Source organism: Vanessa cardui, chromosome 8, assembly GCF_905220365.1.
Source record: "Vanessa cardui chromosome 8, ilVanCard2.1, whole genome shotgun sequence".
In the NCBI taxonomy this organism is placed as follows: Eukaryota; Metazoa; Arthropoda; class Insecta; order Lepidoptera; family Nymphalidae; genus Vanessa; species Vanessa cardui.
Genome location: NC_061130.1, coordinates 15181824 through 15207185, shown reverse-complemented (window position 1 = coordinate 15207185; position 25362 = coordinate 15181824). Strand labels below are relative to the sequence as shown.

General features: G+C 37.0%; 1 protein-coding gene across 7 annotated transcripts in view; it reads left to right on the top strand.

The window, feature by feature from the left end:
• Positions 1–3989: 3989 nt before the first annotated feature.
• Positions 3990–25362, top strand: part of LOC124531926 — a 49927-nt gene continuing 28554 nt past the window's right edge. For 2 of the 7 annotated variants that reach the window (XR_006966614.1, XR_006966613.1), the window contains exons 1-3: positions 3998–4590; positions 4894–4951; positions 22845–22895. Coding sequence is in view for 5 of the 7 variants with exons in the window: in XM_047106500.1 (XP_046962456.1) it covers positions 4525–4590; positions 4894–4951; positions 22845–22895 (175 nt within the window). In the remaining 2 variants the exon portion in view is untranslated. Of the gene's footprint in view, positions 4797–4893; positions 4952–15921; positions 16013–22844; positions 22896–25362 lie in introns of those variants that run through there. The other 5 variants (XM_047106500.1, XM_047106499.1, XM_047106502.1 and 2 more) reach the window with 4 other exon arrangements.

Below are 25362 nucleotides of genomic sequence, written 5' to 3'. Positions count from 1 at the left end.
TTAACTGTACCGCTGGTCTAGTGGCTCGCTTATGCGCTTATAGGTGTCGGGGGTCACGGACCCCGTGCGCGCACGCACGCGCACTCACGCGCACACGCCCGAACGCACGTGAGCGTCTCGGGGTTGCGTGAGACGACGACGATATCGTTTTCAAGGAATATGAGTTGACTCTTACGTCTAAACGGAAGTGGCGACTCGTCGTGGAAATTCTTGTATCAATACTGAATATGTATCTTTCACACGTGTAGTGGCAGCTTTATTTTGTAGCCGAGTCGAGAGTCGATTTTCTTATTGTGATTTTAGTTTACAAGACGTACGCATCTGACACTTAATCGTTGTTAGTCCTCATATAACGGCTTTCATGACATAGTACACGTGTATCTACCTCCACTGATAAAACAAAGAATAAAACGTTTGCTTACACTCATGAAATAAACGACACGGCGAAAGAGAAGATTCTTATAAAACCCGCCCCGGTGTGAGGCGTGCGTCGATGTGTTCACGTTTGCCTCGTAGGATATGTATTCCGTTGATAGTGCCTTAAACCGCGTGTAGTTAAGTGTTCGAAATTTACTCTGATGTTACTTATACAATTTTGTATATTTATGAATTTTATAAATTAAGCATGTCGTTTTCTGGCTCTCATATGACATGATAATATTTCGTGATACCTCCGAAGTACTATGCCGTGACAATTGTCGAGTTTTAAATTATATCTAAAATGTAAAAGTGGATACGAAACTAACGAAAATTTGAACGAGGTGTTTTACATAAGGCAAATATTTTTTATGGTCGCCCTCAGAGTCGGATTTAAAGGTCTGGTGGCCCCCGGGCCACAAAGCAGTGGGGGCCCTAGACAAACAGAGGCGTGAACAACCTAATAATTATATTATCATGAATTAATTACTTTTTCATTTCAATCACTAAGCTATGATTTATGATTTTAAAATATTAAATAATAACATTATTATAATTTGACTATACCTCGGTATATGTTAACTTGCTGAAAAATGTGGCCCCCGCGCCCAAAGCGCCCGCCGCGAAATGAACGCTGACGAGACTACACTGTTAGTCCATTTCCTACTATGAGCTAGATTGTTTAAAAAAATACCCAAATTGTCTAATACGGTGATTTTTTTTTTAATTTATTGGTTAGTAATTGGACTGCACATCGCCGCCAAACTACTATGTTTATAAACAAAAGCAGCGGTGTGGTGTACCTATGATTGAGCACAATGCCCACATCGAGTGCGATTCGGGAATACTGTAATTGATGTCAGTCGACCCTTTTAATAGTTTAAATAATAATTTTCTTCTTTTCATCTTTTAAATAGTTTACTTCCCATTTGAGTTATGGCTATATCTTGATTTGTCTTAACTTTAAGTGTGATAAATAAATAAAAACACCTTTTTAATTATTATTTTATCAAAATTTGCAACACATATGGATGTGATTAAAATGATAGCACCAGGATTAAGAAAGTTTGATGCGTATACATGTGTGTATTAGAACAGTTGTCCTACACTTATATACATGAGGGTATTGTTTTTATTTGTAAAAATATATTCCACCTATATATTCTGTGGATTAGATTTTTAAAATATAATTCTTGAATACTCGCGTAGTGTAGGTTATGAGTATTATGACTGTATTTTTGTACAAACAATAATATGGTATTAATTATATCTCACTGAGTAGCAGAGATAACGCGAAGGTTTGTAACAGAACATATAAATATAAAAAAGGGAGTTCAATCGCCCCATAATTTGTATATGAGGTGAGCATTTTGGAAACGATACGTTAAACAATTATCTAATTATGAAGTGTACCGGTTAAGGCTAAAACAAATGTCTTCCATTTTTATATTGTTATATTTTTATATAAAAAGTATTTTTTCTCTATATAAAACGATGTAGGTCAGTGGGGCGAGCCGAGTGATGTGTGAAAATTGAACTGAAACATAATACTTTAAATGTGTTTTATGCATTTAACGAATTTATCGCGTCGCGATAAGTGCAGGGTCAACACGAATTTGTTTACACGCAGTTATCTCAAGATTGCGGCGCCCGCTATCGGTCACGGCGCGCGAAATGTTTTCGTAGCCAAATACTGTATCGTAAGATGTTATTCACATACTTTCGCGATAATTAATTGACGAGCGAAAATAACATCACATCCAAATTTGTGTATAAAATACTTTGAATAAAATAAAACAGTAAACTTAATTGTTCGAACGATTAATATATAGTACGACACAACTTAGATAGCATCGGCAAATTCATCAAGCTCCCTATCGCGCTACTCGACGCTTTTCGGCGCTATAGATTCTCGTGAAATCGACTTGTCAAATAAACGAATTTATTAGGTCATATGATATTACAAGTTATTTTTTTCCGATGCTACATCTAAGTTGTGTCATGCTATATGTGTCTTTAACTATAATTTACAAGATTGGAGTTGTTGTTAATAAATATGTTGAAAAATTGAATTACAACAGGGAAGATTGAATGTTTGCTCGAGAATTCCCTGATGTTTTCGCGAGCAAGTGTCTACGTCACAACATTAATCTCTAAAGTTGTTTAAAATCTCATTCGAAGTAAAGAATTCTATGTAGTTATTGTGTAATCGTTGACTGTATTTGTAAATAAACTAACACTTGTTATGAATTACTTTAAGCCAAAGTTTTAACATCACAGCAATTATAGTCTATTTTTGTAAAATTATAATATATTCTATTTTTACATTATTGAATAAGTATGAAGTAGGATAATCGATATACAGTACACACCCGACTTTGAAGTTTTTCAATATTTTTGTATACTTACTAAATTCTATTTGAAGCAAAAATCCAAAAGCTTGTGAAATATCAAGTCGTCCAACGATTTATTACATACATAATCATTATTGATCCAAATCCAGTATGCAGTGTGAAATATTACTCAGTTTTAAATGTGTTTTTTGTCGGTATACTAACTAAAGTTTTATATAAATACTGTACAATTACTCATAATATACCTCAAATAACAATTGAATTAAAACTACACTAATTTTAGTGATATGTTTTTGCATTTTCTAATGAAATTTTGGAGTCATTTTTATTGTAATTATTCTAATCATGTAATAACTTTGTTAATTGTATATTACTATAATAATGAATATTTTGTCGAGATACGGGATTTATAACTGTGATAGAGCTTCGATTTATAATGTCACGTGAATTGATCAACGCTATGGAGACTAGAACAAAGTTTACACATGTTGTTTTAACAAAGAAACGGTTACGACCCCAGATTGTGAACTGAAATGTGTGCGGCGTCACAACGACTTAACATGTCTCAAATATCAATTATTGTTGCGATATACGTTTGTTATTAAATATATTTCAAAAATCTTAAGTTGTTCTCATTGCCTTCCCCAACGAATGTCTGATACATTATTCAAATTTACCGCCTAATGCCGCTCGAGCGTTGCGTGCGAGAGAGACGGACGCTCGGCTACATTCGGAACACGCACGCAGGTAGGGAACAGATATGGCCGCTATTCATTATGCCAACTGATGTAAATGTAGTCTATAAAGATTCTTATAGATAAGCCAAACGTATAAAATAATAACATACGCAGTCTAACGTAAAATTATTGAAATAACATGAGCAATATTGAAATACAATTATTTATTTACTTAGTTTGGATGTTATGTTATTATATATTTCAATTTATGATAAAAGTATTTTAAATAATTTATTATTAAATGGGTTTGTCAATTTCGCTGACAAAAATAAAAAAGGCAAAGACATGAGATATCGGCATATCCATACACTTCTCACATCCGCAAGTTTTTATCAGCAATATATTATCAAGTCGGTGTTATATAACTTGAACCTGTGTCGCTATCGCTGTCTCGCTCTCCGCTACAACACTCTACCGATTGTTCGAGACGAGCCTCCCGCCTCGAGTAGTCAGAGAGGGACGAAAGATATTGCATTAAATTTCGATCCTATTCTGTAATGTTTTGTCCAATCGCGTCCGATCTCTGCGTGTTCCGGTTCTTTGTCATCAATGGGTTGCCGGGCGAGATCATTTCGAGTGGCACTTGAAAACGATTTACGCAATATTTGAGTTAGTTTTTGACATAAGAGGTGTTTTAAAAAACTGTTCGGGCTAATTTACACATCCCCTGTGACAAATATCATCCGAGACGAGAGTATTTAACGTGTTCGATCTTAGGCCCTTTCGGTATTAATGAGCCGTACCCACTTCAGCTGACTGCGTCGTACGCAAGGCTACTCTAACTAAACTAGTAGTAGTCCGGCGTTCGAGGAAGGCGGTCGGGTGTTCGCTGTGGCTGTGATATGCGGATATGTTATTGAGGTTTAAAATGTTTTTGGAACGTTCGCCATAGGCGTGACGGCGTCTAGATCGCAAGAGTTCGTGTCGAAATAGTACCGCGAGACCGGTGAGCGGCCGCCGGGTCGCAGCGCGAGTGAGTGCCGTGGAGGACGATCAGGGCGAGCCGAGGCTCAATAATGCTCAAATTCCTGACTCATAAGCTACGAACGCATTCGTTGAATGAGGAGAACGTTTCCGAGAAGGTGGGTGTCGGCACGTCCCAGCCGGCTTTGCGCCGTGAAGGTCACACCGCCACCAGAAAATGGCCGCCTCGCTCGCGAGAACAAAGGAGCGGAACGATCGCCGGCTTCTACACCGCGCGACACGTTCTCGTTTAGTCTAAATGCACTACGATCTCGTACTTTATTAATGTCGGAACCTACCGGTGAAAGAAAGTAATGGATACTCGGTACGAAAAGCCTTAAAAAGCGGCGTTTCGGTGGCGGTGTTTGTGATGGCCGACCCAGCGATTGATGAAGTGTTTGAGGAATTGTTTTCATTCGCAGGTGGAGGAGCGGGACTCCGGCACCGAGTCGGACGACGAGGCAGAGCGTGCCGACACCGGTGAGTCCCAACTCTTGTCGACTGTCGTCCGTCCCACTCGTTGTAGCGGAGCTGGCGAGTGACGACTGTCACTGGCCACTGCCGATTTGTGTACTTGTGTAGATTTGTGCAAGATATCAGCCGCGAATCGAATATTCATGCAATATTGCTTTCTATGAATACTAGCGCACCCTTATCGCGCGTGACCCGTCCGACTAGCTCGGCGAGCGTTGTAAATAAATAAAATTATGCAAAATAAAAAAGAGTAACAAAACAAGGTTGCATAGTTTACAATTGTTACTGACATTATTATTGGATTCTTATTAGCATACTGGTTTTGTGAGCGGACTACATGCTCATAGGCAGGCGACGTTTAAATTGGCCCGAGTGTGTCGTGTTTATACGATTTTCTTCAATTGATTAACAGCAGAAAGCTAAACTCAGTATGATATAGTAGCTCATGATTAAATTCGGTAATTTATATTGAACTAGTTCTTTGTTTTCTCTAGTGTGACCTTGACGCGCGACCTTGAACTTATACAAAATAAATAACTAAGTATGTAACATATAATAGGTATTCTATGGCATAATTAATTTAAATTTACGACAGCTCATGGCCGGAAATTGACGCATTTAATATAATTTTACCTTTTTATGGTGAATTTAAATTAAATACTAGAAATGCTATACGAATTTTAATAAATTGTTTTTCTATGTTAATATTTCATTCACGTGTTTACATAAAACAAGTTTAATAATTTATATATCTATTTTTATTGAGTTGCTGGTACTTTTATCTTTTTATTTTTAACGTTGAGTAAAATTCTACTTATATTGATTTTTCGTTTGCGCAAATCTCGTCTCATTAGCGACGAAATTATCGACTGAAGTGAAATTTAAACGTGATGTAATGAGTAGATCAATTTATTTGGCGACGCGAACGATTTGCACCTCAGTAGGTACCTATTTATTAAAAAGTAGTATAGATGTGAGGTAGAGGCGTGCGACAAAGTGTAGGTATATTTTATTATCCGTAACTTATAAGTAAATATCTATAACTTTATTAACACTTACGTAACAATATGCAAAATATGTCACGAATTCGGTTCATTGAATAAATACATACCTAGTATGTTTTATTGGGTGTTCTATACCTTCATCTTTATCGATTTTGATGTACTGTTACTGATTTTTTTTTGTTAAAAACATAATGGATTAACCATATATTGAGTTAAAATCCCGCTCAGACCTTTTAACATTAGATAGGTTCAAGTTTGTTTGCCCGCCTGTTTGTATGATTATATTTTCTTTTGCTACTGATTGCACTATGTACTAATTTTTATTACAGAGTCGTTTGCCATATACCCTACTCTTACATAGCCTCTTGTCCAATATAATATATCAAGGGGATTTACAAAAGGCATTGAATTTTACTATTTTATACTAATTGTTATATGTATCTACTCCAGCCGTCGGCTTCATTAATATGGTTATTTATATCAGTGTAAAAGCTGAAAGCAGATATTTATTACTGTACTGTATTGTTGTGTTTCGGATAGAAGGTTGTTTGAGCCAGTGTAACTACAGGCCCAAGGGATATAGCATCTTGGTTCACTGAGCAAGTGGCGCATTTGTGATGTTCGGAATGGTTACTATTTCTTACAACGCTTTTATAGACAATAGTGTTGGGCGGTGGTAACCTCATGAGGCGGCCTATATATAGCTCCCACTATTAGTTAGCTTATTAGCCTGATGATGCTAAGTACCTTTACTCGTATCCCGAGTTAGACAAATAAACTTTATTGAGTTTTCCTGTGTTAGGAACAACTTTGCGTTACACTCCTGTGCTTCCGAAAGCAAATGACACAGTTGGCCCTTCGCTGGTAACTTTCCCCTCCGGTTATAGAGGGATATCCGGATTATTAAGGGAATAAAGAGTGCGTCTCGAATTCCATGCGCTTACACTTGCGAATTGTATTATCCCATATCAGCATCCTATATTGTGCATTTTGTCAGGAGGACATCTTTAATTTATTCCTTTTGGTATAGAAGCTGGTCGTCAGCTGTTAGGCGTAAAAAATAGTCTGTCCTTCCTCTGAATTTAAGCTTAATTCATACCAAATTTCATTAATCCAGTTTAGTAGCAGACGGACAAGCAGAGTTACTTTCGCATTTATAATATTAGAATAGATTGTCTCAGCGTTGTTATTATAATGTCATAATTATATACTGATGCAACCATTTTGTATCCCTACATAGTTAAAAATATCCGCGTGGGAGTCTCGAGCTCTAAGTTTATAATTAGTCATGACAGTTTTTTAATGCAGCCCTTACGCCAACGTAATAAGCGATTGCATTCTTAGCGAGCAGCTTAAAAGAGAGTTGTGTGTGTTTTTCTATTTGTATAATATGATCTGTTACATCAACCGAGTATTTATTAGGCTTAGAGGAGATTCGAATCCAAATTAAGTTGAACTGTCATGTCCACGTTTTCGTGGACACAAATCAAACCTATAAACCATTTGTGCAAGAATTTTTCGTTATAAGATGTTCGTATTTGGTACATTTTGACGTACTGGCGCTTAAACCTAAATTACTAAGTAATTTATCATAAATATTTTACCTCCCATTATAATATAAGCCATAAAAGTAATTAAACATCAAAGATGTATCATATGTTATGTATCTCGTCGAATGCCTGTTCTCAATATATACTCCGACGTCGATACTTGTTGAATTATTTGACGGATGTATAAAGCAATAGGATTACGAGCTTTTCTTTTACGCTGCGATACTTACTACGAAGTGTAACAGCGTCCCGTGTCTTATCAGCAGATGCTTCAGATAAATCACAGATCACACCAGTAGGGAACGTTCTGCGACTCCTCCATGGCTTCGCATATGTATGTGCTTTAAATTTATCTCGTGACATCTGATACGTGTTGCGTGAGAAAGGATGATACAATTACTCGATCGACTTCCTCCACAAATATTTTTTTAATTTTCAACAAGATATTTGAGTAAGAGAACGGATTATATTTTGCTTGTACTGATTTTTTGTGAGTACACGCTGTTCAGCATAAAACATGCCTTTATTTACTTGAATATTTAGTATCCAATACGAAAATGTATTGGACGACACGTCATTGATAATATGTCATAGTGAAGTTATTGCAGCTTGATATATTTAAATTGTATATGATTATAAATGATTCCGATAGAGTAGCATCAATAGCTATCATGGCACGCAGTCTCAAGTTCGCAGACAGCTGCGTGCCATACGCTACACATTAATGCTACGTGTACTGTACATGCCGCCGACCACAGTCAAGCCATGTGAACCGAGAGCCCGCAGTCAATGGCAACCAGAGATGCGATAGAGCACTGTAGTCGGTACTGTACCCCTGTTCGTAACAAGCAATAAAATAATAATGAATCTTGTACAATATGTACGCCATTACCCGGACATCTCGAATTTACTATTGAGCAAAAGACGTGTTAATTATTATTATTTAAGCAGGGTTGAGGATACAGACGAATGAGTGTTGTCGTAATCGGCAGCTCGAGCTGTAGTAAGCAGCAGTATCGAGTGAACCCGGACGCGACACGTTCTCGGTTTTTATTTGTATATTATAGAATTTCTGTGAGGCGTCGGTGCGGCTGCGGCGCCGTGTACATCGGTCGCGATACGCGAAAAAATATTTGAAGTGACACACAAGTTTGTCATGTGATATTGACATTTCCACGGAGCGACACACAGTACTCCTCCACGCGCTATTTATCTAATATTTCGTACGTAATATATTTGATATTAAGTAATCTCTTCCGCCTTCATATTCATAAAGTAATATTGAGAGTTAAAATGAAATCCAATAGATAGCAGCTCATAATGGTTCTCGGAGATTTTTTCAAGGTCGAGTTTTCCCATGTAACTCGCGGCAATAACGTCGTGAATACCTTAAAACGTGGACAAGTTATCACTCATCAGTAAGAGTGAGTGACAATATTTTTATGCAAACAGTCCCTTTCGGAGAGAATCGATAGAGGTTTGGCGCGGTCTCGAGTCTCGAGTGTCGACACTGAGCCGCAACTCTGACACACCTGTGCAAATACATTAGACAACTATTGTGTGTTTTATTATTTATATAAGAAACTACACAAAAAACTCGACTGAAAGTGACGTAATCATTGTAATGTATCCAACAAAAGTTTTATATTCTTGCGCCTTGTGTACGGCTTATGTGCTTGCTTCAATGTTCGTTAATGCCCAAATTAGTATGCAGAATGAGTTTTCTAGAGTCGTCGATACATGTCTCCGAACAAGGCGTTCTCTGTTCAAGGCGTTACCTGTTACTCAACAACAACACCAACAACCTGTAAATTTCCCGCTGGGCTAAGGTACCTCTCTCTTTGAGGAGAACATTTGGAACACCATGCTGTTCCAATGCGGGTTGGTTGAATACACAAATGGCAGAATTTTTATGAAATTAGACACGAGTGGTTTTCTCACGATGTGTTCTTTTACCGTCGAGAAAGAGGAGAATTATAAACACAAATGAAGCACATGAAAATTCAGTGGAGCTCGCCTGTTCGAACCCGCAATCATCGGTTGTGATGTATGTTTTCTAACCAATGGGCCATCTTGGCACATACCTGTTATTCATACTGTTTCCAACGCGTGGTTGTGCTCGGCTACCGAACCACAGCACGAGGCGGACGACGCTTATAGCTTATCTATTTACTTCACACATGTCGGATTCTGACACCTTTCCTGAAATCCATTTGTAACTTTGACTGGCCACGTCGGCAAAATCAATATAATATAACACGCAGCCGTTATCTAAAAACGGCGTTTCAACAAATCTGAGTGCTTTAATACTTCGACATTGAAACAATCAATATTACATGCGCTATCTAGCTTAGTACATCCATATGATTTCAAATATTATGTAGATACAAGCACATTCATCCTGTTTTAGTTGTATTTTATAATACAAATTGCATTTATATTATATATTAATACCATTTACGCTTTACTATGTATACAAATATTACATTCAGTAGTTTGTTTTGATATGTTCTATTAAGAACTGGCAATTCGTCCCCGCTTCGCCCGGGCTTGTACTGAATACTACTACATACTACTACTACTGAATGACTTTGTATACATGTTCACAGTTTTTTTGTCATTAAATAATGCAAGCTAATATGTCCCTGTATTTTAAATTTGTGAAATATTCAAAAATATTACATTTAAATTACGTTCTCTAATTAGTAGGGCTATGTTGATCCACATTAAATGCACGTATTTAAGATATTTAATTGGATAAGAATTAATGCTTTATTAGTCATTATTTCTCATAAAAAGTAATGGATAAATGCAACAAATGTGTTCATTTACGACATCACATTAGAAACCTCTAGAAAATTGACAGTGTTTCTCTACTTTATTATGCATGTATTGAAACATACTATCTATTAACGAAAAATGCATCAAAATCCTTTTAGTAACTTTAAAGATCTAAGCATACACAGACAGCAGGTAGCGACTTTGTCTTATACTACGTATTGATTATGCTATTGTCAAATCGATGAATGTAGAGCTGTACCGTAAAAATTAAATCTCTTTGTATATCATAGTAAAAATCGCTGCAGAACACAATCTCTAAATGCTAGAAGTAATACGCGAGATTAACGATATTAATTATAACATTCAAAGGATACACATAAAAAAACATTATACGTTGATTTGAGAACAATGTTTTCCAATAACAGGTCTTACGGAAAAGCAGCACTTCGCAGGCGTTGTCGAATGTGGAATAGAGTTACAATCCTCCGGTTACTGAGTACACGTCCACACGTTGACAAATATTTACAATCAAACAAAATCATGTAACTGGTTAAAGTAATCAACGGTGGGCAGTCGAGTAAGGGGCGATAAATGCAATCTGAAAGCAACGAATGTATTTCTCTCGTCACTCGTAAACATACAAGTCATGTAAATAACGTTTGATTGTAAAAATGTAATTTCCACGCGGTCTCAATCTCGAAGCGATTACATTATCACCAAAGTCAAAGTAAAGTCAAGGTCTGGGTTAAATCATGCGCAGCCGGTGTTCTCGAATCTCACTACCTACGTGGCCGCGCCGACGGCCGCCGACGCCGCACACAATACGCCGCGTTATTCGATCGACGGCTATTGATTGTTCAAGAACGCCATGTAACATGCACTTATCAATAGTTGTCGTCGCGCTGTCTGCGGCGCAGGCGCAGCCGGCTAACTTACTCATGCGCTCATGACACGACGAACTAAGGGGCATTGTATGCACTGCGCTTCGATGACTAAAATTTTCCACGAATAGTTTCAATCTTTATAAAGCGTCAAAAATCGTCACATGTGTAATAAAATCCTGATAATAACACAGACAAAGTGAGCTCAATACTCTCAATAATCAATACTTTCAATATGAATAAAAAAAAGATACATATTATATCATATTGCGCACGATTGTCAATATTTATGTTATTCTAGAATCCTATTCGATCAGTACATGAAACTAATATACAATTCAGTGTAAAGTAGCGGGAAGTGATCAAGCTAAAGAGTTAAATGTGAGTTTCTGCTACAATCATTATCATTAGAAGTTAGGGTCATCACGAATAACTAATTATCTTGAATCAGCCGACATCTTTGCGGGCGAGGCCGGTCACGGCGGGAAGTGATCGTGTGATTGATGTGGTTTGACACATAGCAGGCGGTTATTGCCAGCGCTGCGTACATTATAAATATTATTAGGACCTCGACAAATGCAAATAGTGATTACTGTACAGCTGCCGTACATAGTACAGTACTTCACTCGTATGGGGGAAATTGTTTGAATTGCCTTATCAACGCTAGAGTCACATTTACTCTGTTTCATAAGTTTAGTTTCTAACAGTCAGGTGGCTTCGTTGTGTCCGTTAAAATATTTACGAGACGTGAATTGAAATTGCTAAAGTACCTACTGCTATATTTATGTTTCGCTTATAAAAAGCATTGTGAAGCCATCAGAGGTGTGGACTGGGGGGGACCGGCGGCGCCGTGGTGTGAGGCCGGCTGTCACACGAACTAAAGACAATATTTGACGCGCTGTAAAGTAGTTGTGCCATGAATAACGTCGCCAGTCGTACAAAGGCGATATCTTCCATCATGGTACGAGACCAGACGCCGGCGCCGCGCACAAAGCTTCAACAAATATTCATTTACTATCATTAATATACTCGCCGTAAACGCCTTAGATTTCAATTATGCAAATAAAAAGATACTTGTCATCTTTAATTATATATACGATTATTACGATTAATTAATCTTACATAGAGGTAGAACGCACACTAACATATGTCATCATTTGACGTTTGAACAATGAGAAATATTTGAATTGTTAGTATGTGGATGGAAATTATATTCATTCTAAATATTGTCTTCCAGCAAAAGTTCACTTTTTGATTTATTGGGAAAATAAATAGCGCTATAAAAATAATTTTCTTCTCACGTTGACGTCAATTAGTATTTAATAAAATTTGCTATCTTTCAATATTGTACTTCTTATCGTGTTCCTGTGTCAAGCTTGTAGCTTGTTGTACTTAATATAGTTTTTTAAAATGAAGAAGTGCTTTTAGTGCCTATTTCAATAAAGTATATTTTGATTTTGTATCAATCAAATGTGTCGTAGACAGCCAATACTAAATAATATGTGCATTTTTTAAAGCTAGTGTATTTTTAATACTAATGATTACTGCTCGAAAAATTTTCCCATTCAGTGGAGGTAAATAATTGGTGAATTAATTATAGTTCTCATCAAATATTAAAACAAAAATGTTACTAACTATTAAAGAACTACTCCTATTACAAATGCTTCCAAGTAATGATTCAGTTAACAAGAGGAGGCAAATACACATATACGTAGCTATATTTGTCAAATTTATATAATGATCTCGACGAATTGTTAAGTGTATCTGAGATGGACAAATATTTCATTTCTGCATAACTTTTTTCTTCGTTACACGCGTAGAAGAAACTATTAAAAGTTTTTCTCGCATAAAACAAGACTTGCCGCCTACCGTATAGGACAAAGCTATTAATGGTTTGAATTAATTGAACGTTTCGATTGCATCATCCATTGCAAAGCAGGTCGAGACATGTCGAGTCCTGTCCTTCGAACTGTTATATTAACGAATACGAATAAAAAAAGCATTAATTCTAGTTAACACGTTATCGCTCGACTGTTACAAAGGAACACATTACAATTATACAAGTCATGATTTATTGAAACCGAGTTTTACTGAGTATTCCCGTAGTTCAAAGCTTAGGTTCGTTAGTGTAATGCGCCGGTGACTAATACAACTCCATTGTGGCTATTTCACGAGGTTCATTGAAAAAGTAGCTATAAAGAAAATGACGCATCTCCTTATATTAGCCGGTTGTCTTTCTATGTTTTGTGGTTTACACTTTAGTTTGGTCTTTGCATTTCATTTGTGAACGTAAGTAGCTCAAGTTGGTATCCCTACTTTCTCAGATTTACGTTCCCAATCCTCAGGTAGTCAACTTTTTCTTTCGCTAGTATCTATATTAAAATATGAATGTTCTCCGTACCGACTTAGGAAATTGTTTCTACTTACACCGGTGCTATATTTTTCAGTAAACATTTTGAATGTGGATTTGATCTTCGTTTTTCAGAAATTCGTTTACATTCAGATTTTGGCAGCTTGATCCGACCTTCGACATTCGGCCGAAATTCGGTACAGGATAGAAGTACTATAAAACTTTAACTTAAATTAATGAATACTTTAGTATATATCAAAACTGCACAATAAAACTAAGCATTTATATACTCCTGGTCATTTATTTTTAGTAGGAACAGGTAAACGTAAACGGACAACTTGACAAAAATACTAAAAAAAAACTTATATATACAATACATACAATAAAAAAATACAACTTGCCCGAGGTAAATAACCGATCAGCTGTTGAGAGTTTATATTTTATGATATTTCAATACACATTGCACCCTATATGATAAGTTGTTACATTTGAGCACTACATTGAGTATCTTGGTGGTTATTCATATTTTTCATATAAACTTTTTTTATTATATTATATGTATATAGAAGAAGAAGAGAAATATTTTTTTATCACAGGTTTACTCAACCTTCGGCCGATTAATATTTTTAACCGAATGTTTGGTTGAATTTCATATTCGGTTCAATCCACATTCGACAAGAGATCGCTCTTACTTAGTAACTTGTATTTTACTTTCGCCTTTTTGTAAGCGTATTGAAGTAAACTTTGATTTTGTGTAATCTATTTCACCGTAACAGCAAACGGTAAACCCAACGTTAAAGAACAACTTAACTTAAATGGAATTTAGTTTCGCGATCAGTTACGAGTTACGAGTCCCATAAAACGCGATATACAGCGTAAATTGACTTTGTCCTTCCACAATGTCAGCCGCGAATATTGTGTAACAAAGTATATTTTTACTATCTCATTACTTAATCAAGATGGGCTCTGCGAGAGATTCAAATCTGAGTTATAATTGATACTTATTTGCTATATTATATCGCAAATTGCCTCATACATTCACTGTGTTTTGTAGAATTAATCGCTTAAGTTAAAATTAAATTAATTGCTGATATATGAATAATGAATATGCAATAGTTTAATGATGCTACCTGATTCAAAAATGTGACTCTTAATTATGTTTACAGTCACAATTACATTCCATTTCCAACATACGATTTTGTTCGTTTATTTTCTTCGTCACATTTTGAGATTTGAATATTTTAAAGACTAATAGTAAAAAATAAATACAACAATGACAGTTCGAAGACGTCGTCTGTCTCAGGTGACATGAATTAAACATCTTGCCAAAAGTGGATAAATTAATTACAACCGATTCCCCGAAGCTCACGACGCGAGGTTAGAAGATAAAGGCTGTCTACTCGACTAATAAATTCCTGGGTAATGTGTCATATGCTTATTTATTGATGTAGAGAAATTCGTTTTCTATAGGAGTCTCGAATGTATTTTGTAATTGTATTTATTTTTTTAACAGAATATGTTAAGAACAATTTTTGTACCCAATCGGGTATAGACAGCCCTAGCGTCTGTGAATTGCATTTCATCCCATCAATTGGCAATTGCACAGTGAATGGGCCCCCTGCCCTCGCTTCCCAACATGGCGCGACAGGCGACGGTCGCCGCAAAAACCACTCCTGCACTCGACTACGCCGACCGAAGATTAGCCAGAGAGAGACACACGCTCACGTTTCTCTGAACGTCCGCCGCAAAAACTATCGGCTTACTATCCAGTAGTAACAATGATTACACAGACGCGAAGTATCCGGGAATTATGTTTTGTAACGAACGTCAACACTACGCATTGATACACCTCAAATTGACATATTTCTGATGTCAGAACAGCACTCCCACGTGTTGTAAAAAGGATAATTTTCAATGTTTATATTGTAAAAGTCTTGAGATGTATTTATTTTGTAATCTACCAAGGTTGGTAAAGTATAGATGTTAGCCGGCGTGTAAAAGTGTCCGATCGTGGTGTTTATTTTAGCATTGGCTACGCATTCCGCTAAATGACTAGTTTGATTGTCGTCGCTCCACTGATTTCACGAGTGTGTACTTGATTCTTACTTGATATTTTCAAAGATTAACTGCGTACAGATCATTCTAGATGCGTTGCTTTTGTTTAATAATCCTAGTTATTTAGGTTTGAAAAGGAAACGTAAATTCAGTAGCAATTAGTTTGTATATTGTAAATATTTAATAGTTATCCTGGCAAATATTATGTTTCTAACTTAGTTATTGATAAATTGTAACCTAGCAATGCAAGAAAATATTAAAACGTGGCCGGCGTTAGCAAAATAGAGCCGCATGCGCAGCTCATTCGTGCAAGATTACGATCCCGCAACCAATAGCGCTGGTGTATCAGTCGCCTCCCCTCCTCCCTCGCATTAGTCAGCTGGCTCGGCTGAATCGTAATCAAACCTAACTGATAACCGCATTGCGTGAAAATTAAATCGATTTGGGTGAGTTTCTTATTTTAAATCTTATTATTCCTTTTAAAAAACCAGCTACTTCACTATTGAATTATTTATATATTTATAAGTTAAATACAATAAAGGCTGGAGACGTTCATCAATTCCATTGCGGACGATTTCCAGGAGCCTTCGGCCCATTCACGTTCTACATTAAAGCCTGTGGCAAAGTTCTTGCGACGTTGAATTAAGGAGATATGCGTGTAGTAAAAAAGAGCAGCATCGCTGACAATGGCTACGTGATTTCCGTCAACATTTCTCGTTTGCTGTTATAACTTATGTCACGAGAGCGGGCGCGTCCGACCGGTCGGCGGAGCCTGTTTTATTTCAGCGTCGTTTTTATGAGTCCTGCGCCCGCGCAGCTCTAACCGCTAAGTCGTGTCGCTCGTTCTGATCGACTGATCGATCACTGTGTGCCACGTTGTCGTTATCTTGCTCATTATAGTATTATTAATTGGCGTTCTACGTAGGGTTCAACTATACGTAATTCACCAATCCGGTTTTATTTGAGTCCAGGAATTAAATAATAAATTTGATTTTGGTATTCAAACTACAGAACCAACTACTCCAAATTTAAACTATTTTTTTATCTGTTATCAGTTTACTGACATCAAGAAACATAGCGGTTATTTATTAATATTTTTTTTACAAATTAAAAATTTTCTTTAATCAATAAATTAAAGGTACTTGTGACTCAAACTAAATAATTTCATACGCAATAATTTATTGTGTGTATGATAAGTAATTCTGTATTTATTACTTTTAATGTAAATATATAGTAATGCATAATAAAGGTGTTTCTGAATTATGAGTATGTTTTAAATATAAGTTAACTTTCTCTGCGTGATCTCAAAATATTTTACACGATTGGTAGGTAGTGAGAAACTATCGAGCCACGCGTTCACTTAGCAGAGATTCTTCTATTACTATTTAATTTTAAATAGACTGGTTCGTCAAGAATTTATTTTTTAGATTATTGTTTGTGTTATTTATTATTTCTTAAATGATTTCCAAATAACATCTCACAGTAGCATTATAATTTAAAAGTACAGTTGTCAAGGTCAGTGTGCCACCGGTTTATATTTTGACGACTCTTAGTAATGTACAGAAAAACAACAAAAAATCATAACAGCTGGCTATCGTATTCTGATCGCGAGGTTATTGACCCACATCGTTATCTACGTCTTGCCTAATACCGCAGTGTCAAAGTGTGCCATAGATAATCGGCTATTGTTAAACCAACGATATTATTGATATTTCAATTTTAAGCCCTGTCAAAGATATTACCTGGTCCCCGACAGTATATAGGCTCACGGCTGACACAATAAACATTTATATGTATAATATTGAAAATAGATCTATAACATTTATAAGAATAATTAAACATTCGGCGATTACATAATTAATTTATATATAGTTACTCGTGTAACTGAATTTAAATAACTACAAATATATCAATGTATGTATAAACAAGCATTTGATAACGGTTTGATTTGCTATTTAAAGAAAAGCTTATATTTAAATTCCAACATTTAATTGAATATTATGTGTTTTCAAAAGTCTGTACTTTTGATCGATTTCGAAATGTCTCTTTAAGTTGTATAAAGTGTATTCTTTTCAAATAATTTCTCAAACATCTTAACACTGCTTCTTATATATATAAAATAACAAGTCCTGACTGACTCATCATCGCCGAGCTTAAACTGCTAAAGTTAGGGCCTTGAAAATTGGTGAGAAGGATGGATTTATTGAGTAGGCATCCACTAAGACAGGAATTTTGGAAATTCTACCCCTAAGGGGGTGAATTAGGGGTTAAACGTTTGTATGGAAGTCTGTCAGTTTCTAAGTTAGAAACATAAAACATTTTATTTAATTATAATAATTAGACACAAAAAATACATAAATATTAAAAAAATTTACTAAACTGCTTGAGAAGAAAACCTTTTTCATTTTTTTCTATGAAATGTGACGGCGATATCATCGATGACGTATGAATTATTGTTATTTATTTTAAATACAATCTGTCATGAATTAATGACGATTAACGGGTAACATTATCGTGGATACCAGACTACCGGTGCATTTTTTTAAACGAACTTGTTTTCGCAATAATAGAATTTCGTCGACGCGAGCTGCAACATGTGTCAAGAACGATTGAATTGAAAATGGCGGCATAATCGAATGCCACGACATATTCGCTGCGATCGTCCCCGGGGAGATTGTCGACAATTTCTCCGTCACGACTCACCTCCAATAGTTTAAATTGCATCACGATGGCTACAGCACGCGTTTAGCGTCCCCCGGGGAATATGATTTATCTCGAATTCTCGATCGATTTGCATGTTTCGATAAGTTGTTGTCGCTCCGCGGACTGCGGTGGCCGCGACGTGACGTCACATACGACTTTGGAGGATTCTGGAGAGAGTATCGTTTTACAACTTATCACTAGCGGTATCCATATCCTCAACAGCAGTCCCTATTTGACACTGATGGACATAGGCCTCTCCTGATGCACGCCACTGTGGTCTTTCTTCGATCCATATCCTACGTTACATATTTGGCAGCTTTCAAATTCCATCATTATTTCAATTAAAAAGTTTTCATCAGCAAAAGCATTGAAATTACTTTTTGTTTATAACAACTTTTTATTTAAATAATCATGTATTCGTATGTAAAATCCGTTTTCTCAGTTCAATACCGCCGAGTCGATTCATAAATGAGGTTTGCTGCAATATTTCGCAAATGTCGATATAATTATAATGAACTGTTGAACGTCGCCGACGTCTCAGGCTCTTAGAATGTAGTTTAGCGCTGTTAGCGTCAGGAAGTGAAGCATTACGCGCGCACTGGCCGACTCCGAGTCTCGTTTCAGATTGTGGATATCTGTCACGATCGTTTAACAGACCAATATGTCGGCAGCTAGGTATCCTATTGAAATAATCTGAAAGTAAACATAAACAGGAGCAGCGTCAGTTCGAGATGATTACGCGAGGCCAGCTCATAAGCTAGGCATAGGCCATAGCTCAGAGCTAGTCTAGGCTAGGGCGAGGAGCGCGGGCGTTCACCCTCGCCGAAAGCGGGTCGCGAAGGTTACCGCACGTCGCGCCCCTCGCGCCGCTGACGCCCGCACGCTGCCGGCTCACTCCCTACTGCTCTCGAAATCTAACTGAATTATCAAAATCGAACTTCCGTAATGCACTTATCTAAATACCGGCAATTACGATTTGCTTTTAATTCATCGATTTGTGTATGACAAAAATAATCAGTTATTAATCTTACATGTGTGGCTATTTAATAATTCAACTATTATTATTTTTTGATTTTAGGACATACCTAATAGAACAGTTTGTAGATATATATTCGAGAGTTATAATTTACAATATATTTTTAGTTTGTATATTGAAGAAAATTATGCAAGGCTTTAATTGATATTCATGTCTACATGAGTTTGTCATTTATTTATTTCTATAGATTACACTTGTTATGTTCATTATAATTAATTGTTTATTTGCGTGCCGCTCTGTCAGTGTTACAAATACATAGAAGCAAGTTTTTATAACCCATGTATAATACTACTATTTCTTTTCCTGAAACTTGATATGAAATTCCTCTCGACTTTGAAGGCAGTTTTAATAATATTACGGGCGCTGTATCGCACGCCGCACGCCGCCGCCGCCGCCCGACGCAAGCTGAACGCAGCAAGAGCAGATGGCAACAACCTTTGAATTGAAACTGTTATAGTTCACGGAGCGATAACAATACAATCACTGCGATAGCGAGATGGTGTGACACGTCGCGGGCGCGTCGCGTGTCGGCCACCTCGACAGACACAAACACAAACACCTTCGTTATTTATTATTCTGTTATTATAATTCAACTATCCGTATCTATACCTGATGTGCTCAAAGAGAGATTCTATTCCTATTCTATCAATGTTTCAATTGATATCTAATTATTTCGTTTAAATTATAAGAATTCTAATGCTCCTTTTCGAATATCAGAAAACAAAGTTCGTCTTAAAGCGAGTGTTCGTCGGTTTTCAGTCTACAGACGACAGGAGCTGTCGCAAGAGATAAAGAAATTTGGACAATTTTATTGAGAGTTTTTAAGTGACCTTATTATTTATCATCGATTTGATAAGAGTCAACAACCAACTGAACAGAAGTCTCAACCAGAGGCCGCCTCGCCCCCTCCCCTCTCCCGTGCCAATTAGAATAATTCATTCAGTAGAAACTAGGCCGACGCCCGTATCGCCTCTTCTCGCCTCAACCTTATTTACCGCGTAATTATTGCCACCTTTCACATCGCCTAATCTCTAATAACTAGATTTAGTAAAGAGCGACGTTTCTATTTGTCTTGCTTGTATAACCCGACGAGGAACACTTTCACGGGTCCTTAAGTTATCAGCGTGATAACGAATAGTTGTGTGTAAGTGGGTCACGAATTACAATTTTAAAATTAAAGGTATTGAGAGTCGCGACTCGCGGCGCTATGCTTAATTGAAGTCATCGCGCGCTGCGTGTGGAGCGACCGGCGGGGGGGTCGACGTGCGCGGAGTGGGGGGGCGGCCGTGTATTTGCGTGTGCATCGACAGTTAGCGTGCCGACCACTGCGTTCAGCGTATAACACTTTTTCAGTTCCAATTCTTTTCAATAACATCTCATTACGACTAAAGGAGCCATTGTCAATATTCAAACTCTCACGAGAACAACATTATGTGTTAATATCGTAATGGAAGAGTCGTGTTGTAGAAAAGATTTCGCGTCTCGATTCCGGCCTGTTTTGAATTATCTCTCGTTTTTGTTCGACTTGATATATAATGGGAATTGAGTTTTTCATAATTATTGTTGAGTACGTTTCAGAGATATTTCAGAAAATTGAGCGCGGAGGTCGCTCCACAAGCGTCGAGCGCTAGTTCTATACACTTGCAGACATCCAGCCAAATGATGATCAACTGTATCGTATCGACTGCCGTGATAAGAGGAGGATAAGACAATCGAAGCTAATTCGTAATGAATTAGTTTACTTTTAGTTATCTAAGATTACTCGAAATTTGAACAATATATTATGATTAAATAGACAAGATAACGATGTACTAAAAAGAATCTGATTAAACTAAGCGCCACTCGTATCGGATCGAACCTTTAGCAATCGACTATGTTACTCCAACGACTCGCCTTGACTCTGCGCGACTACCCTCACCCTAAAGATATTTTATACAATTATGAACATTTCATAGAGTTGAACAATTTATTCCCATACTCGTCTGAATGCTATACTACGAAGTGATAACCTCTAACTATCTAACGAAAAAATAATCAATCAATTTGGATATTACATAGATATAAAAATCACTAAATGACATTAGTCATTACACTACTATCGCAGCGATATTACTAAACATATGTTTTTAATAAGATCGAATTTGCTTAATTATCATGTCTTATCAAAATATATGCGCTTTGTTAATCGCAGCTAAAAAGTTTTTGAGTGCGTATAATTTTGCATATTATCGCTTCGTGCATGCCACGTGGGTAGGTACCACTTACTTATCTGATATTCAATTGCCAAAGACCAATACTTATGTGTTCAATATTGTTGTGTTCCGGTTTGAAGGGTTACTAAGCCACTGGGATACATCTTAATCCAATGTTGGCGGTGACGCATTGGTGATGCAAATTAATGGTGAACATTTCTTATAACGCCAACGTTTCTAGCCGGTAGTCATATCTTACCATCAGATGATCAACCTGCCCGTTCCTTAAAATGCCAAAAAATATCACTACTAAGTATACATTACCGAGCAAATTGCGGATCTAATGTCACATTCACATATTTTTACAAAAGCGTTTTTTATAAGAAAACACCTATATTTAAATTTTAAGTTATCTTTTAGTTCTCTTAAAATATAAACAAGTGTACGAACACATGATCATAGAAACCTTGCTAAAAACTTTTAGTTTATAAAAACGTTGAAGTTCTAAGTTATTCGGGGTTTATTATGTTAGAATTCTACGTCCCCCAAGAAGGCCTGCCCTTGTATACACATAAAATAAACTCTACAAATTTAATTTTATTTGTCATTTTTAGTTATATTTCCTAGTAGTCGTTTCACGAAAACTAAGAATTCTTGTAAGAACGCCGATATTTAGTCATTTAAGTAATAGAAAGAGACGCCTGGAGTTAGGCTCGGGTTCCATCATAGGACACTAATTACTGTAAAATTGTAAACTTAAATTATATTTAAAACATTGTAAATTTGTTTATATAAAAAGAGCAATGTAAAAAACTATGCGAGTTTCTTGCCGTTTCTTCTCGCTAGAAGCTGCTTTCCGTAACGGTGGTAGTATTTAATTATTGATGATTCAAAAACGCTTTATTGTAAAGTTTACTTAAATAAAATTGTTTTGGTTTTGATTTCGACGCGGAGGGACACGCATTCGCGAATGAATAGATATAACTATACTATGGCTTATTGAATTAGATTTAGGTTTGTGATGTTATTTTCTGGCCACGACACGCTGTCAAGGTAGAGTAGTAAACTGCGCAATGCAATGATCCTATGCCTAAACTTTCTCCGAAATTTCCTGACCGAGCGTTATAAGAGTAAAGGCTTCGTGCAATTATATTTGTGAACATTTTTATGTCCTTCTCAGTTAGCTATTCACAGTCGCCTTAGAGAATAGCCATCGAGGTTGAAAATGAACAATAATTAAAAAAAAAACTACTATAAGTAACGTAATCGACAAACCATGCTAATGAGAATAACACACATTGTTAAAGTCAGTTGGATTTGCAGTTTATCAAACCTTTTTGCTTTCAGGTGAATACTGTGCTGACGTCATCATGAAATGGAATGACGTCACCGACATCAGTAAGTTTAGATTTTTCACTGAGAAACCCATTCATTGACATACATATATAACTTGTGTGATGATTCGTACGTTCATACTACTGGACTTTGCAACGTGTTCTCAAGATTTCTCATCGTATGCGTTAAGAAGATAATTCTGTCCCCAATATTGCAATTGTTGTTTTTGGCAGCGTTCGGCGAACGTTGGCCGATTGGCCAGTTGGCAAGTTGGCTAGCTGGCTACTACAGCTACTACATAGTGTAGCGTAGATGCGCACGTAGTACGGCACGTATACGGAACCGCGCGGGCTCGCGTGGGAGCCGCGTGGGCGTGGATATCGCTTAAGACACATCTGTTTGTCGAAACGTTTTTGTTCGAGACGTAAATCTAAGACACTAAGCTGCTTCCTCGATGTTAGTTTATCATTCCAAATTGCACTCGTTTCCTTTCCACGCAACCATTCGTTTCAAACCCAGGTGCGTTAAAAGTAAATTGTTAGGCTTAAGATTCCAAATAATTTCCTTGCTAAACATAAACAACATTAAAGTTTTTCAAATATATTCTCGGTTTTAATTCGATGGTTTTGATGTTTAGTTAACAGTTTATACTGAAATATTCTTTTTGGCACCGCGAATGCCTGTGTACTGTACAGGATTTTTTGGCACGATGTCCAGGATGTGTGCCGTCGTGTGTACGCGGATGCTTGTAGTGGTGCCATTCATACAGAAATAGTAGCAGGGCGGATCGCGTCGCCAAACGATGACAGATCGATAGTCCGATGCGAAACAAGTGACCATACGTCCCAAATAAAGTCATCGACGGCATTTTTTAAATCGCAATAAAAAAGGAATGTCATTACAAGTTGAGTAATATCGGCAAGAAATAATATACATTGTTGTAGTTGTAACTTGTATGTCGAGCGACATTCCAATTTAATTGTTCGTGTAATGTTCGCTTGGGAAGTGGCCGGCTGCGGTCTGCGGCCGCGCTTCGAGTCTCGACTGCGGTGGATCTGGGCATCGGACCGACTCCTCTCTTTGTACTCCCTATGCGAAATATTAGCTTAAATACTCGGATCAAGTATAACGGAAAAAAATTCCATAGAACGTGCCATAGTGTGCTAATTATGAATTATGATTGTTTTTTATCTAAAAATTAAGTAAAATTATGTTAACGAAACATAAAAAAACGCAACGTTTATGTGACACGCACGTTACAGTTCGCTTCGCAATTGCCTGATAAATAGTTGATTTTATTGACTAGATGATATCAAACAGAAGGCTCTTAATCCGTGATAATGACTATGGTTGTACATATTTTTTTGATTATCAGAATGCTGCAGCACAAAAAATAAAATGGTAAAAAATATTTATTCATCTGTGCGTGACGGCCGGCGGCCATGTTGTGCGCGCGCCGAATTTCTGATTACATCACTGCGCAAAAAATCGCGTGCGCATGCAGCACGGGGCGCGTGGGGAGTGCGGTGCGGGGCGGGGCGGGCACCGGGCCGGGGGGCGTGGTACGCTTGAACGACCTTGGCCTTGCTCAGCCGAAGCCAAGGCGAGCTCAACGTTATGCCGCAATTATACATGCGCCCACCAGTCTACCGGCACCGCTTATTATCGTACGTATGAAAATGAACTGCCCTGATGGGAAGACATTATCCGTAACCAAACGAACGCGAGGCTCAGGACACGTTACAAGTGGGGCCCAGAACAAACGTTTCAACAAACTCACACGAATGAGTGTCGTAAAAGGAATGTACGCCCGTTCGGTGGTATGATCTTACTCGCACAGCTCTTGGTGTTCTCGGGCCTTCCTTCGTAAACAGCGTCATTTAACACCTTTCCAAAGCCGATACAATGCACGTCAGCGACGCAGCCACACAATCTCCGAAGCAGGTTTTTAATTATCAACGCTTATTGTTGTCTCAACAAACAATTTTACACAGGCTTCGGATTGTATTAAGAGGTGAAAACCGAGAAAGGATCCATTAGCGCATATCAACGCTATATACGGAAAGTGACGAATAATCACACAACGCACTAGATAGGCTCGACATCAAAATCAAAATACACACATCTATATATATACTTACTTCAAGTAGACTTTTATAATTCATACGTAACTTTACATTTTAATTGTATTCTGTACAGAAATCAAGGGCACGAACTAAACGTGTTCAATATTGATAGGTTATAATTATAATATTGTTAATTGTATTTAACTCATATAACCTCGTATTTAAAATCTCAACAGAAGAGTAAATACTGAATTTCTTCTCGTTAGAAATTGTATAATATGTTTTATTTTCAACTTTAAACAAATATGTTGACACGATACACTATGAATGTTATGTACACTTGTAATCGATGTACATATCAGAAGTTGTTTTTCTTTTTTTGGATGTTGTGTAAGCCATCAATTAATATGTATATTGTTAGTGTACTTATTAAATAAATAAAAGAATCTACATTCTGAACCGGT